We start from the raw sequence: 15000 nt of genomic DNA on the forward strand, positions 1-15000 counted from the left end.
CCAGATCCCTCAGATAAGTTACGCCTCAACCAGCGCCAAACTCAGCGACAAGACCCGCTACGACTACTTCGCCCGCACCGTGCCCCCGGACTTCTACCAGGCCAAGGCCATGGCCGAGATCCTGCGCTTTTTCAACTGGACCTACGTGTCCACGGTGGCGTCGGAGGGCGACTATGGTGAAACAGGCATAGAAGCCTTCGAGCAGGAAGCCCGCATGAGGAACATCTGCATCGCCACTTCGGAGAAAGTAAGGCTTCAAAATATCACAGCAAGTCGAGAGTTCAATTCCAAAGTGCGTGACCATCAGTGAACGTTGATCAACGCTAAAATGTCTTTCTTTTGACATTTTCCGACTGATGTATAGCCTGGAGCTGCAACACTGACCATAAATGGGCCTTTATGTTGGTAACCTAATCCGGTTTTACACAAATAAGGTTCATATTACAGTGAATCAAGGCTGATCTCAAACACAATGGAACCTCCGAAGTCGAACACTCCACACTGCCCCAATTTGGAGTTTGATTTTATGGAAAAATATGCCGACAAACCTGGGAGATTAAACCATTAACATGTTTAGGGTTACTTATCCTTGTTCATTTTATGACGTCTGATGGCTAAGAGGCTAAATGTACTGATAACCGTAGAATCAGAAATGGAACTGTGACCGGTGCAATGGACGCCGAGTGGATCTAACATAATATTGTGAGAGTCCAGTCCATAGTGGATCTAACATAATAGTGTGAGAGTCCAGTCCACAGTGGATCTAACATAATAGTGTGAGAGTCCAGTCCATAGTGGATCTAACATAATAGTGAGAGTCCAGTCCATAGTGGATCTAACATAATAGTGAGAGTCCAGTCCATAGTGGATCTAACATAATAGTGAGAGAGTCCAGTCCATAGTGGATCTAACATAATAGTGAGAGAGTCCAGTCCATAGTGGATCTAACATAATAGTGTGAGAGTCCAGTCCATAGTGGATCTAACATAATAGTGAGAGTCCAGTCCATAGTGGATCTAACATAATAGTGAGAGTCCAGTCCATAGTGGATCTAACATAATAGTGAGAGAGTCCAGTCCATAGTGGATCTAACATAATAGTGTGAGAGTCCAGTCCATAGTGTATCTAACATAATAGTGAGAGTCCAAACCATAGTGGATCTAACAAAATAGTGTGAGAGTCCAGTCCATAGTGGATCTAACATAATAGTGAGAGTCCAGTCCATAGTGGATCTAACATAATAGTGTGAGAATCCAGTCCATAGTGGATCTAACATAATAGTGTGAGAGTCCAGTCAATAGTGGATCTAACATAATAGTGAGAGTCCAGTCCATAGTGGATCTAACATAATAATGAGAGTCCAGTCCATAGTGGATCAAACATAATAGTGTGAGAGTCCAGTCCATAGTGGATCAAACATAATAGTATGAGAGTCCAGTCCATAGTGGATCTAACATAATAGTGTGAGAGTCCAGTCCATAGTGGATCTAACATAATAGTGTGAGAGTCCAGTCAATAGTGGATCTAACATAATAGTGAGAGTCCAGTCCATAGTGGATCTAACATAATAGTGAGAGAGTCCAGTCCGTAGTGGATCTAACATAATAGTGAGAGTCCAGTCCATAGTGGATCTAACATAATAGTGAGAGAGTCCCGTCCATAGTGGATCTAACATAATAGTGAGAGTCCAGTCCATAGTAGATCTAACATAACAATGAGAGTCCAGTCCATAGTGGATCTAACATAATAGTGAGAGTCCAGTCCATAGTGGATCTAACATAATAGTGAGAGTCCAGTCCATAGTGGATCTAACATAATAGTGTGAGAGTCCAGTCCATAGTGGATCTAACATAATAGTGAGAGTCCAGTCCATAGTGGATCTAACATAATAGTGAGAGTCCAGTCAATAGTGAATCTAACATAATAGTGAGAGTCCAGTCCATAATGGATCCAACATAATAGTGAGAATCCAGTCCATAGTGGATCAAACATAATAGTGTGAGAGTCCAGTCCATAGTGGATCTAACATAATAGTATGAGAGTCCAGTCCATAGTGGATCTAACATAATAGTATGAGAGTCCAGTCCATAGTGGATCTAACATAATAGTATGAGAGTCCAGTCCATAGTGGATCTAACATGGTTCAAAAGGTTATCCTGAATATTGTAAAACCATTAACTTATATATGTAATTTATCATTCCAGACTGGCTGCTTTCCAAGTCAAATGAAAATGGCTAAAGTAACTCCGCTCTTCAAAAGTGACAGCAAACACGCTTTCACCAATTACAGACCAACCTCTCTTTTGCCTCAGTTCTCAAAAATCTTAGAGAAACTATTTAACTCTCGACTTGAATCATTTCTTGAGAAGCATCATATAATCAATGACGGTCAGTATGGCTTTAGGTCCAAAAGAACAACTTCAATGGCAATAACTGAAGCTATTGAGGAAATTACTAATGCACTGGAGCATAAAAGATATGCAGTTGGTATTTTTATTGACCTAAAGAAAGACTTTGATACCATTAATCATTCAATTCTACTAGATAAAATGGGAAGATATGGAATTAGGGGGCTGGCTGGTTAAAAAGTTATTTAACAGGGAGGGTACAGTTTGTTAAAATGGGTCAATTTTTATCTGATACTCTTGGCATTGCTTGTGGTGTCCCCCAAGGGTCCGTGTTGGGGCCAAAACTGTTTAATGTATACATTAATGATATGTTTAATACATCCAATATACTGAAATGTATACTATTTGCAGACGACACAAATTTATTCTACAGTAGTGATGACTATAACGAGCTCATAAATACAGTAAACACAGAACTAAACATAGTAAAAAAAATGGATGGACACAAATAAATTATCTTTGAATATAAATAAAACTAAGATAGTAATGTTTGGAAATCGCAACATAACGTCTGAACAGAAAATAAGTATTGATGGTACCCAAATTGAAATCGTAAATGAGAATACATTTTTGGGAGTAATAATTGATAGTAAACTATCATGGAAACCTCATGTCAGACACATTAAAACAAAAATCTCCAAAAGCCTCTCAATTATAAACAAAGCAAAACTGTACCTCAATGAAAATGCACTCCGTACTCTATACTGCACCTTGGTACTGCCATACGTTACATACTGTGTTGAAGTATGGGGGAATACTTACCACAACACAATTCATCCTCTGATCATATTACAGAAAAGAGCAGTGCGGATCATTCACAACGTTGGTTATTTAGAACATACTCATAATCTGTTTATGCAATCAAAGTTGCTCAAATTTGATGACCTTGTTAAATATAATACATTAATAATCTTATATAAAGCTTTTAACAAATTATTGCCACCTAATCTACAACGTTTTTTTATAAGACGAGTGCAAGCTCATAACTTGAGAGGCTTTGGATATTTCTTATTGCCGAGAGCTCAAACCACTCGTAAACGTTTTTGTGTGTCTGTATGCGGAGTAAAACTATGGAACTAACTGGACTTACAACACAAGCAATGCCAAACTATTAATCGATTTAAACTATTATACAAACATGGGGTCTGGTTCAAATATAGAGATGAGGGTCTTTAATTTGATCTGCTGCTATACTCTGTCTCAAAGTGTTAACATGTGCTCAATGTTTCCTTACCATTATTGCTATGTTGTCTATTACCATTATTGCTATGATGTCTATTACCATTGTTGGTATATTCATTATTCCTACATTGTTGATACAAATGATTGTTACAGTGTAATAATTATTGTTACCTGTGGTAATGCCACTATGATACAACACCTGTATTATAATCCTTGAACAAAGTGAGAGAGAAACTCATGTGAATAATCACTGAATGGAGAACTGGGGGTGGGATTAAATAAGTTATCTTCTTCCCACTCCCTTTCAGGCAAAACTGGACAATAATGCACTATATTAATTTATATTATTATGTTTTGTCAACTTGTACGTCTTTGTCATTGCCTGAAATAAATAAATAAATGGGAGAAAAAAAATGAAATGAACATAATAGTATGAGAGTCCAGTCCATAGTGGATCTAACATAATAGTGAGAGAGTCCAGTCCATAGTGGATCTAACATAATAGTATGAGAGTCCAGTCCATAGTGGATCTAACATAATAGTGTGAGAGTCCAGTCCATAGTGGATCTAACATAATAGTGTGAGAGTCCAGTCCATAGTGGATCTAACATAATAGTGTGAGAGTCCAGTCCATAGTGGATCTAACATAATAGTGAGAGAGTCCAGTCCATAGTGGATCTAACATAATAGTATGAGAGTCCAGTCCATAGTGGATCTAACATAATAGTGTGAGAGTCCAGTCCATAGTGGATCTAACATAATAGTGTGAGAGTCCAGTCCATAGTGGATCTAACATAATAGTGTGAGAGTCCAGTCCATAGTGGATCTAACATAATAGTGTGAGAGTCCAGTCCATAGTGGATCTAACATAATAGTGTGAGAGTCCAGTCCATAGTGGATCTAACATAATAGTGTGAGAGTCCAGTCCATAGTGGATCTAACATAATAGTGAGAGTCCAGCAAAGCAGCAGAAGGCTACTTAGCTGTGTGCCATCAATCCGCCGCTAAAAAAATTGTTTGTCTGCGTTCGTGCTTATGATAACATCGTTAATATTTGGTTAATATTCAGGTCACGATATGTATAAAAAGTATTGTTGGCAGGTTTTGGATGGTTATTTAGAGGGTTTTGTGGGCAAAATAGAGAGCCCCCCATTCATTTACGACTTAGAATGCATAAAAAAAAGAAAAACGTATGTTCTATGTTTTCATGACTTCTATAGGGATTATGAATGATAGACAGCACATCTCTAATTTTTGCGTATTTCCAGTATGACTGATCTAATAATATGGTCAGAGTGCAGAAGTGTTACTCCAGTGACGTCAATCTAAGGAAATTACCAAGAACGTTTCAAATGCATGTTCTGCATATTCACAAAGACAGACATGCTCTCCATTTTGCTCATTTAAGAGACGCCATCCTCTGCACCAAACGTAGTAAATGACTTTTGTGTGCGCTATCAATTTTGCACGCGTTTTAGTACACACAAACCTTTAGTAAATCAGGCCCAGTGTATTCATTGAAACATAAAACAGCACTCCATTATTATGGCTTGTAAACACCTTCCTTCCTTCCCATTACGTGTCTTTAGGGTGTGTAGATTGACTTTATTGTGTGAATGCTCCAAAACATTCAGAGTGCTTTTATACACCAAAATTCATCTATTTATTGTTCTTCTTCAGATTTTGGCGGGCTCTATCTTCCACATTTTTCATACGATTCAAACCGGTCCAACTTCAAACTGTTCAGCCTATTCGGGAATCGCAGGCTCTCCCTTGAAAAATTCCCAGATTTCCCAATATTCCAGGGTTTCCAGGAATTTTTTCCCATTTAAAATGAATTGGCCATTTTTCAAACTTCCACCATTTCCACATTTTAACACCTTTTACATATGCCACTCATCCTGGACATTCAAACTATTATTTTTTTCAAGTTCAAAAAATTTCCAGGAATTCCCGAAAATCCAGTTTTTTCAAACCCTATTTTGACCCTTTTTTCTGTTGATGACTCATTCCACATTTTTCAACCCGCTTCAACCGTTCCACTGTCAAATCATTCCTCTTAATTAGGGTATAAAACCTAAGGTTTTTTTTTAACTGTAAAAATTCCCGGTTTTCCCGTAATTCCAGGAATTTTATAATACCATTTCTCAATTAAAATGTTACTACGTCAACATTTCTCAACCGATTTGGAAAAATTCCAACACCAACTCATTCAGAACAGTCACTTTTTTTTTTTAGCATTTTCAGAAGAATTCCCGCTTTTCCCGAAATTTCAAATTTCCATGAAATTCCCATTGAAATGAATGGGACATTTTTCAAATTTTTTATCTGATTCAAAACGTTCCAACTTCAAAATATTCGGCCTGTTCAGGAATTGTGTGCTCTCCTTTCAACAATTTTTTTTTTTTTTAATTCCCGGATTTCTTAGAATTCCCAGTCTTTCGGGACAATTTCCCCATTCAAAATGAATTATCCATTTTTCAAACTTCCACAATTACCACATTTTTCAACTGATTCAAACCTGTATACCTTCAACACACTCAATTCATCCTGGAAATTCAAACAATCATTTTTCCACGATCAACAAATTTCCAGGAATTCCTGTTTTTTTCTAACCTTATTTCCAACCTTTTTTAATGCGATGACTCCTTTCACATTTTTCAACCCATTTTAACCGTTCCACTGTCAACACATTCCTCTTAGTCAGGACAAAAAAACAATGTTGTTTAAGAACTTGAACATTTCCAGGTTTTCCCGGAAATCCATAATACCATTTCTCAATTAAAAAACTGTTACTTCTTTAACATTTCTTGACCAAACTAAACAATTCCAACAACAACCAAATTCAGCTCATTCAGGACATTCATGCTCCTAATCATTTTCAAAGGAATCCCGCTTTTCCTAAAATTCCCAAATTTCCAGGAAGTTCCAATTGAAGTGAATGGGACATTTTTCAAAGTTCCACAACTCCTACATTTGTTATCCAATTCAAACCGTTCCAACTTCAAAATATTCGGCCTGTTCAGGAATTGTGTGCTCTCCTTTCAACAATTATTTTTTTAAATTCCCGGATTTCTTAGAATTCCCAGTCTTTCGGGACAATTTCCCCATTCAAAATGATTTATCCATTTTTCAAACTTCCACAATTACCACATTTTTCAACCGATTCAAACCTTTATACCTTCAACACACTCAATTCGTCCTGGAAATTCAAACATTCATTTTTCCACGATCAACAAATTTCCAGGAATTCCTGTTTTTTTCTAACCTTATTTCCAACCTTTTTTAATGCGATGACTCCTTTCACATTTTTCAACCCATTTCAACTGTTCCACTGTCAACACATTCCTCTTAGTCAGGACAAAAAAAACTGTTGGTTTAAGAACTTGAACATTTCCAGGTTTTCCCGGAATTCCATAATACCATTTCTCAATTAAAAAACTGTTACTTCTTTAACATTTCTTGACCAAATTAAACAATTCCAACAACAACCAAATTCAGCTCATTCAGGACATTCATGCTCCTAATCATTTTCAAAGGAATCCCGCTTTTCCCAATATTCCCGAATTTCCAGGAAGTTCCAATTGAAGTGAATGGGACATTTTTCAAAGTTCAACAACTCCCAAATTTGTTATCCAATTCAAATCGTTCCAACTTCAAAATATTCAGCCTGTTCAGGAATTGTGTGCTCTCCTTTCAACAATTATTTTTAAAAATTCCCGGATTTCTTAGAATTCCCAATCTTTCGGGACAATTTCCCCATTCAAAATGAATTATCCATTTTTCAAACTTCCACAATTACCTAATTTTTCAACCGATTCAAACCTTTATACCTTCAACACACTCAATTTGTCCTGGAAATTCAATCATTCATTTTTCCACGATCAACAAATTTCCAGGAATTCCTGTTTTTTTCTAACCTTATTTCCAACCTTTTTTAATGCGATGACTCCTTTCACATTTTTCAACCCATTTCAACCATTCCACTGTCAACACATTCCTCTTAGTCAAGACAAAAAAAAATGTTGGTTTAGAAACTTGAACATTTCCAGGTTTTTCCGAAATTCCATAATACCAATTCTCAATTAAAAAACTGTTACTATGTTAACATTTCTTGACCAAATTAAACAATTCCAACAACAACCAAATTCAGCTCATTCAGGACATTCATGCTCCTAATAATTTTCAAAAGAATCCCGCTTTTTACCAAATTCCCAAATTTCCAGGAAGTTTCCATTGTGACATTTTTCCAAGTTGCACAATTCCAAAATGTTTCTACGTATTCAAACCATTCTTACATCAACACCCTCAATTCATCCTGGACATTCAAACGAACACTTTCCAAGTTCCAAACCAAATTCTGGTTTTCCTAGAAATTCTAACTCTTCTTAGATTCAAACTATTCTAACATTCACACTACATTCTTTCAGCATTTCATTCCAACTTCAGCATTGGAGCGTTCACACGCAATTCCTTCAGGAATTGCCTCATCTAGTTTTTCTTTAACATTCTGTGTTCAACCTCTAATTGAACATGTTTTTGAACTTTTTCACATTCCAAATGGTGAACGTGTTTTTCAGAATAAGGGCAGAGGCTTAACAATCAATAAGCATTTGTATTAAAGAATGTTCTTTCTCAACAGGTGGACGTTCCAATGCCAAGAAGTCCTACGAAGCCGTGATCCGCCAGCTTCTCCAAAAGCCAAACGCCCGCGTGGCAGTCCTCTTCCTGCGCAGCGACGACGCCAGAGAACTCCTGGCAGCCGCTGCCAGACTGAACGCCTCCTTCATCTGGGTGGCCAGCGACGGATGGGGGGCGCAGGAGAGCATCGTCAAGGGGAACGAGGTGACCGCCGAAGGAGCCATCACGCTGGAACTGTCGGCCAATCCTGTGCCGGAGTTCAACCGCTACTTTCTTAGCTTGAACCCGGATAAAAACCTCCGAAACCCTTGGTTTAGGGAATTCTGGGAGCAAAAGTTCCAGTGTTCCCTGGGTAGCGGCGGAGAGATGCTGCTGCCCCCGTGTGACAGGAACTTATCGATCGACAAGAGAAACTTTGAGCCCGAGTCCAAGATCATGTTTGTGGTGAATGCAGTCTACGCCATGGCTTTCGCCCTCCACAATATGCAACGGAACCTTTGCTTCAACACCACCAGACTGTGTGACAGCATGAAGGCCTTGGACGGCCGCAGACTCTACAGGGACTTCATCCTCAACGTCAGCTTCCCAGGTAAGACGCCGTGGCAAAACTGGGTCCCGGAGAAGGGCAGGGATGTTGGGATGGGAAAGGCAAGATAGGGCGTGTGTAGCCCTCATCAATCAATCAATCGATCAAAGTTTATTTATATAGCCCTAAATCACGAGTGTCTCAAAGGGCTGCACAAGCACAACGACATCCTCGGTTCAGATTCCACATCAGGGCAAGAAAAAACTCAACCCCGTACCCCCTGGGCGACCGGTGCAATGGACGTGGAGTGGATCTAGTTAATAGTAGTGAAAGTCCAGTCCATAGTGGATCTAACATAGTAGTGAGAGTCCAGTCCATAGTGGATCTAACATAATAGTGTGAGAGTCCAGTCCATAGTGGATCTAACATAGTAGTGAGAGTCCAGTCCATAGTGGATCTAACATAATAGTGTGAGAGTCCAGTCCATAGTGGATCTAACATAGTAGTGAGAGTCCAGTCCACAGTGGATCTAACATAATAGTGTGAGAGTCCAGTCCATAGTGGATCTAACATAATAGTGAGAGTCCAGTCCATAGTGGATCTAACGTAATAGTGAGAGTCCAGTCCATAGTGGATCTAATATAATAGTGTGAGAGTCCAGTCCATAGTGGATCTAACATAATAGTGTGAGAGTCCAGTCCATAGTGGATCTAACATAATAGTGAGAGAGTCCAGTTCATAGTGGATCTAACATAATAGTGAGAGAGTCCAGTCAATAGTGATCTAACATAATAGTGAGAGAGTCCAGTCCATCGTGGATCTGGCATAATATTGTGAGAGTCCAGTCCATAGTGGATCTAACATAATAGTGAGAGTCCAGTCCATAGTGGATCTAACATAATAGTGTGGGAGTCCAGTCCATAGTGGATCTAACATAATAGTGAGAGTCCAGTCAATAGTGGATCTAACATAATAGTGTGGGAGTCCAGTCCATAGTGGATCTAACATAATAGTGTGAGAGTCCAGTCCATAGTGGATCTAACATAATAGTGAGAGAGTCCAGTTCATAGTGGATCTAACATAATAGTGAGAGAGTCCAGTCAATAGTGGATCTAACATAATAGTGAGAGAGTCCCAGTCCATCGTGGATCTGGCATAATATTGTGAGAGTCCAGTCCATAGTGGATCTAACATAATAGTGAGAGTCCAGTCCATAGTGGATCTAACATAATAGTGTGAGAGTCCAGTCCATAGTGGATCTAAAATAATAGTGAGAGTCCAGTCCATAGTGGATCCAACATAATAGTGTGAGAGTCCAGTCCATAGTGGATCTAACATAATAGTGTGAGAGTCCAGTCCATAGTGGATCTAACATAATAGTGTGAGAGTCCAGTCCATAGTGGATCTAACATAATAGTGAGAGTCCAGTCCATAGTGGCGCCAGCAGGAGATCATCTTGAGTGGAGACAGGTCAGCAGCGCAGAGACGTCCCCAACTGATGCACAGATGAGTGGTCCACCCTGGGTCCCAACTTTGAGCAGCTAGTGCTTCATCTGTGGTCACCTAAGAACCTCTCCACGCAGGAAAGGGGGCAGAGCAGAAAAGAGACTGCAGATCAACTGGTCTAAAAAGGGGGTCTATTTAAAGGCTAGAGTATACAAATGAGTTTTAAGATGGGACTTAAATGCTTCTACTGAGGTAGCATCTCTAACTGTTACCGGTAGAACATTCCAGAGTATTGGAGCCCCAATAGAAAACGCTCTATAGCTCGCAGACTTTTTTTGGGCTCTGGGAATCACTAATAAGCCGGAGATCTTCGAACGCATATTTCTTGCCGGGACATATGGTACAATACAATCAGCAAGATAGGATGGAGCTAGACCGTGTAGTATTTTATACCTAAGTAGTAAAACCTTAAAGTTGCATCTTAGGTGCACAGGAAGCCAATGCAGGTGTAATATGATCAAACTTTCTTGTTCTTGTCTTCTCATGAAAAAACTGTTGTTGGGGCCTTGTCCTCATTAGCCCGGGCAGCGTAGATGAGAGCATAAAAAGTATGGCGACAAATCGGCTTAATTTCCGTGTATTGTCGAGCACCAGCCTGCTATTGACAATTATCATCCGTGACACAGCACTACTAAGTTGCTTGGAGAAATGAGAGCCAGGGTTAATCCACGGCCATATTCTTCTCTCCAGCGCTAATGAGATTGTGAGTGTTATAATAGCTCTATAGCATTCCGCAACTGTCTGTCAGTCTCGGTGGAGTTGCCACGGAGGAAACGGGGGGGGGGGATTGTCTTGACTGACAGATAGCGGTATAAATAAACTGCAGTGTCCCGGGGACTGACACAGGTTTAGAGGTGCTTATTCCTCCGCCGAGCGTGACTCGGGGACGGCATGAAAACAGCGCTAACAGGACAGCTTTGCCTCGGCACCCTGGGGAGGCCGAGCAAAGGGGGGGGGGCGGGTGGCTGGAGGACAAAGGACGTCCCCGCAAAGTCTGATCGTCTCCTGGCCCTCGTAAAGAAGCATCTCTCATGAGGGTTGTGGGTAAAGAAAGACCTCGTTGTCTGCTTTTAACCCATCCTGTTGAGGAGCTTTGGGTAGCCCGGGGAACGGACCATGGTCGTGGGTCGGCATCTTGGACACCGAAGCATCCAAGTGTGGGTGACCCTGAGGGCAATGTGAGTGGAGTGTCTTGCCCAGCTGTGACCGGGATGCAGAAAGTGTAAATTAACCAAATCTGCCATGATTCAATATTTAAGATAAGTAATTGTTGATTAATCGCGTGTTGAAGTAATGGAGTCAAAAAGGAACTAGCTCAAGAGCTGTTGATTCAATCTTAACTAGCATATTTTCCGGACTATAGGGCGCACCGGTACCTTAGCCGCACCCACTAAATTTCAGAAGAAAAAAATATCTGTCCATGTATTAATAGAATAGAATAGAATGGACGTTATTGCGCCAAGTGGAGGAGTTCAAGTACCTCGGAGTCTTGTTCACGATTGAGGGAAGAGTGGATGGTGAGATCGACAGGCGGATCGGTGCGGCGTCTTCAGTAATGCGGACGCTGTATCGATCCGTTGCGGTGAAAAAGGAGCTGAGCCGGAAGGCAAAGCTCTCAATTTACGGTCGATCTACGTTCCCATCCTCACCTATGGTCATGAGCTTTGGGTTCTGACCGAAAGGACAAGATCACGGGTACAAGCGGTCCAAATGAGCTTCCTCCGCCGGGTGGCGGGGCTCTCCCTTAGAGATAGGGTGAGAAGCTCGAGAGGAGCCAGATGAGGTGGTTCGGGCATCTGGTCAGGATGCCACCCGAAGGCCTCCCTAGGGAAGTGCTTAGGGCACGTCCGACCAGTAGGAGGCCACGGGGAAGACCCAGGACACGTTGGGAAGACTATGTCTCCCGGCTGGCCTGGGAACGCCTCGGGATCCCCCGGGAGGAGCTGGACGAAGTGGCTGGGGTGAGGGAAGTCTCCCCAGACTCAATATTTAAGATAAGTAATTGTTGATTAATCGCGTGTTGAAGTAATGGAGTTAAAAAGGAACTAGCACAAGAGCTGTTGATTCAATCTTAACTAGCATATTTTCCGGACTATAGGGCGCACCGGTACCTTAGCCGCACCCACTAAATTTCAGAAGAAAAAGACATCTGTCCATGTATTAATAGAATAGAATAGAATGGACTTTATTGCCCCAAGTGGAGGAGTTCAAGTACCTCGGAGTCTTGTTCACGAGTGAGGGAAGAGTGGATCGTGAGATGTGTGGCGTCTTCAGTAATGCGGACCCTGTATCGATCCGTTGTGGTGAAGAAGGAGCTGAGCCGGAAGGCAAAGCTCTCAATTTACCGGTCGAACTACGTTCCCATCCTCACCTATGGTCATGAGCTTTGGGTTCTGACCCAAAGGACAAGATCACGGGTACAAGCGGTCCAAATGAGCTTCCTCCGCCGGGTAGCGGGGCTCTCCCTTAGAGATAGGGTGAGAAGCTCGAGAGGAGCCAGATGAGGTGGTTCGGGCATCTGGTCAGGATGCCACCCGAAGGCCTCCCTAGGGAGGTGTTTAGGGCACGTCCGACCAGTAGGAGGCCACGGGGAAGACCCAGGACACGTTGGGAAGACTATGTCTCCCGGCTGGCCTGGGAACGCCTCGGGATCCCCCGGGAGGAGCTGGACGAAGTGGCTGGGGAGAGGGAAGTCTCCCCAGACTCAATATTTAAGATAAGTAATTGTTGATTAATCGCGTGTTGAAGTAATGGAGTTAAAAAGGAACTAGCACAAGAGCTGTTGATTCAATCTTAACTAGCATATTTTCCGGACTATAGGGCGCACCGGTACCTTAGCCGCACCCACTAAATTTCAGAAGAAAAAGACATCTGTCCATGTATTAATAGAATAGAATAGAATGGACTTTATTGCCCCAAGTGGAGGAGTTCAAGTACCTCGGAGTCTTGTTCACGAGTGAGGGAAGAGTGGATCGTAAGATCGACAGGCGGATCGGTGCGGCGTCTTCAGTAATGCGGACCCTGTATCGATCCGTTGTGGTGAAGAAGGAGCTGAGCCGGAAGGCAAAGCTCTCAATTTACCGGTCGAACTACGTTCCCATCCTCACCTATGGTCATGAGCTTTGGGTTCTGACCCAAAGGACAAGATCACGGGTACAAGCGGTCCAAATGAGCTTCCTCCGCCGGGTGGCGGGGCTCTCCCTTAGAGATAGGGTGAGAAGCTCGAGAGGAGCCAGATGAGGTGGTTCGGGCATCTGGTCAGGATTCCACCCGAAGGCCTCCCTAGGGAAAGTGCTTAGGGCACGTCCGACCAGTAGGAGGCCACGGGGAAGACCCAGGACACGCTGGGAAGACTATGTCTCCCGGCTGGCCTGGGAACGCCTCGGGATCCCCCGGGAGGAGCTGGACGAAGTGGCTGGGGAGAGGGAAGTCTCCCCAGACTCAATATTTAAGATAAGTAATTGTTGATTAATCGCGTGTTGAAGTAATGGAGTTAAAAAGGAACTAGCACAAGAGCTGTTGATTCAATCTTAACTAGCATATTTTCCGGACTATAGGGCGCACCGGTACCTTAGCCGCACCCACTAAATATCAGAAGAAAAAGACATCTGTCCATGTATTAATAGAATAGAATAGAATGGACTTTATTGCCCCAAGTGGAGGAGTTCAAGTACCTCGGAGTCTTGTTCACGAGTGAGGGAAGAGTGGATCGTGAGATCGACAGGCGGATCGGTGCGGCCTCTTCAGTAATGCGGACCCTGTATCGATCCGTTGTGGTGAAGAAGGAGCTGAGCCGGAAGGCAAAGCTCTCAATTTACCGGTCGAACTACGTTCCCATCCTCACCTATGGTCATGAGCTTTGGGTTCTGACCCAAAGGACAAGATCACGGGTACAAGCGGTCCAAATGAGCTTCCTCCGCCGGGTAGCGGGGCTCTCCCTTAGAGATAGGGTGAGAAGCTCGAGAGGAGCCAGATGAGGTGGTTCGGGCCTCTGGTCAGGATGCCACCCGAAGGCCTCCCTAAGGAGGTGTTTAGGGCACGTCCGACCAGTAGGAGGCCACGGGGAAGACCCAGGACACGTTGGGAAGACTATGTCTCCCGGCTGGCCTGGGAACGCCTCGGGATCCCCCGGGAGGAGCTGGACGAAGTGGCTGGGGAGAGGAAAGTCTGGGCTACCCTGCTTAGGCTGCTGCCCCTGCGACCCGACCTCGGATAAGCGGAAGAAGATGGATGGATGGATGGATGGATATTTGCATATAATGAGATTAAGGAGTCCAATTTAAGGTGTGGTAGTGAAAACAATTAATTATTACAATACAATTAATTTGCCCAGGTCTGAAAAGAGCTATAAGGATTATTCATAAAGTACATTATCTAGAACACACTAACATATTATTTATTAATTCGGGTTTATTGAAACTACCGGAGCTAGTAAAGTTACAGACATGATGTGTCATGTTTAAGGCTAAAAGTAAAACATTACCAGCAAATTTACAAAAAATGTTTGTCATCACTTCTGAGAATGAAGAGCATAGAAGAAAAGGCCATTTCCAACATCAGTATTCAAGGACAAGTTTAAAACAAATGTGTATATCAGTGGTGGGGGTTAAACTGTGGAATTATCTTTACAATGACATAAAAGACTGTAAAAGTTTATTCCAATTGAAAAAAATATATAAAGACAGAACAATAATACCATATGGACAGCCATAAGTGTTTACATTTTGCTTTATATGT

The 15000-nt window shown here is 42.1% G+C and overlaps 1 protein-coding gene across 1 annotated transcript in view; it reads left to right on the forward strand.

The window, feature by feature from the left end:
• Positions 1–15000, forward strand: part of grm3 (glutamate receptor, metabotropic 3) — a 196117-nt gene that overhangs the window by 127398 nt on the left and 53719 nt on the right. The window contains exons 7-8 of the mRNA XM_062061178.1: positions 1–272; positions 8233–8820. The exon at positions 1–272 is cut by the window's left edge and continues 23 nt beyond it. Coding sequence (XP_061917162.1) covers positions 1–272; positions 8233–8820 — 860 coding nt within the window. The remainder of the gene's footprint in view (positions 273–8232; positions 8821–15000) is intronic.

Source organism: Entelurus aequoreus, linkage group LG10, assembly GCF_033978785.1.
Source record: "Entelurus aequoreus isolate RoL-2023_Sb linkage group LG10, RoL_Eaeq_v1.1, whole genome shotgun sequence".
Taxonomy (NCBI): Eukaryota; Metazoa; Chordata; class Actinopteri; order Syngnathiformes; family Syngnathidae; genus Entelurus; species Entelurus aequoreus.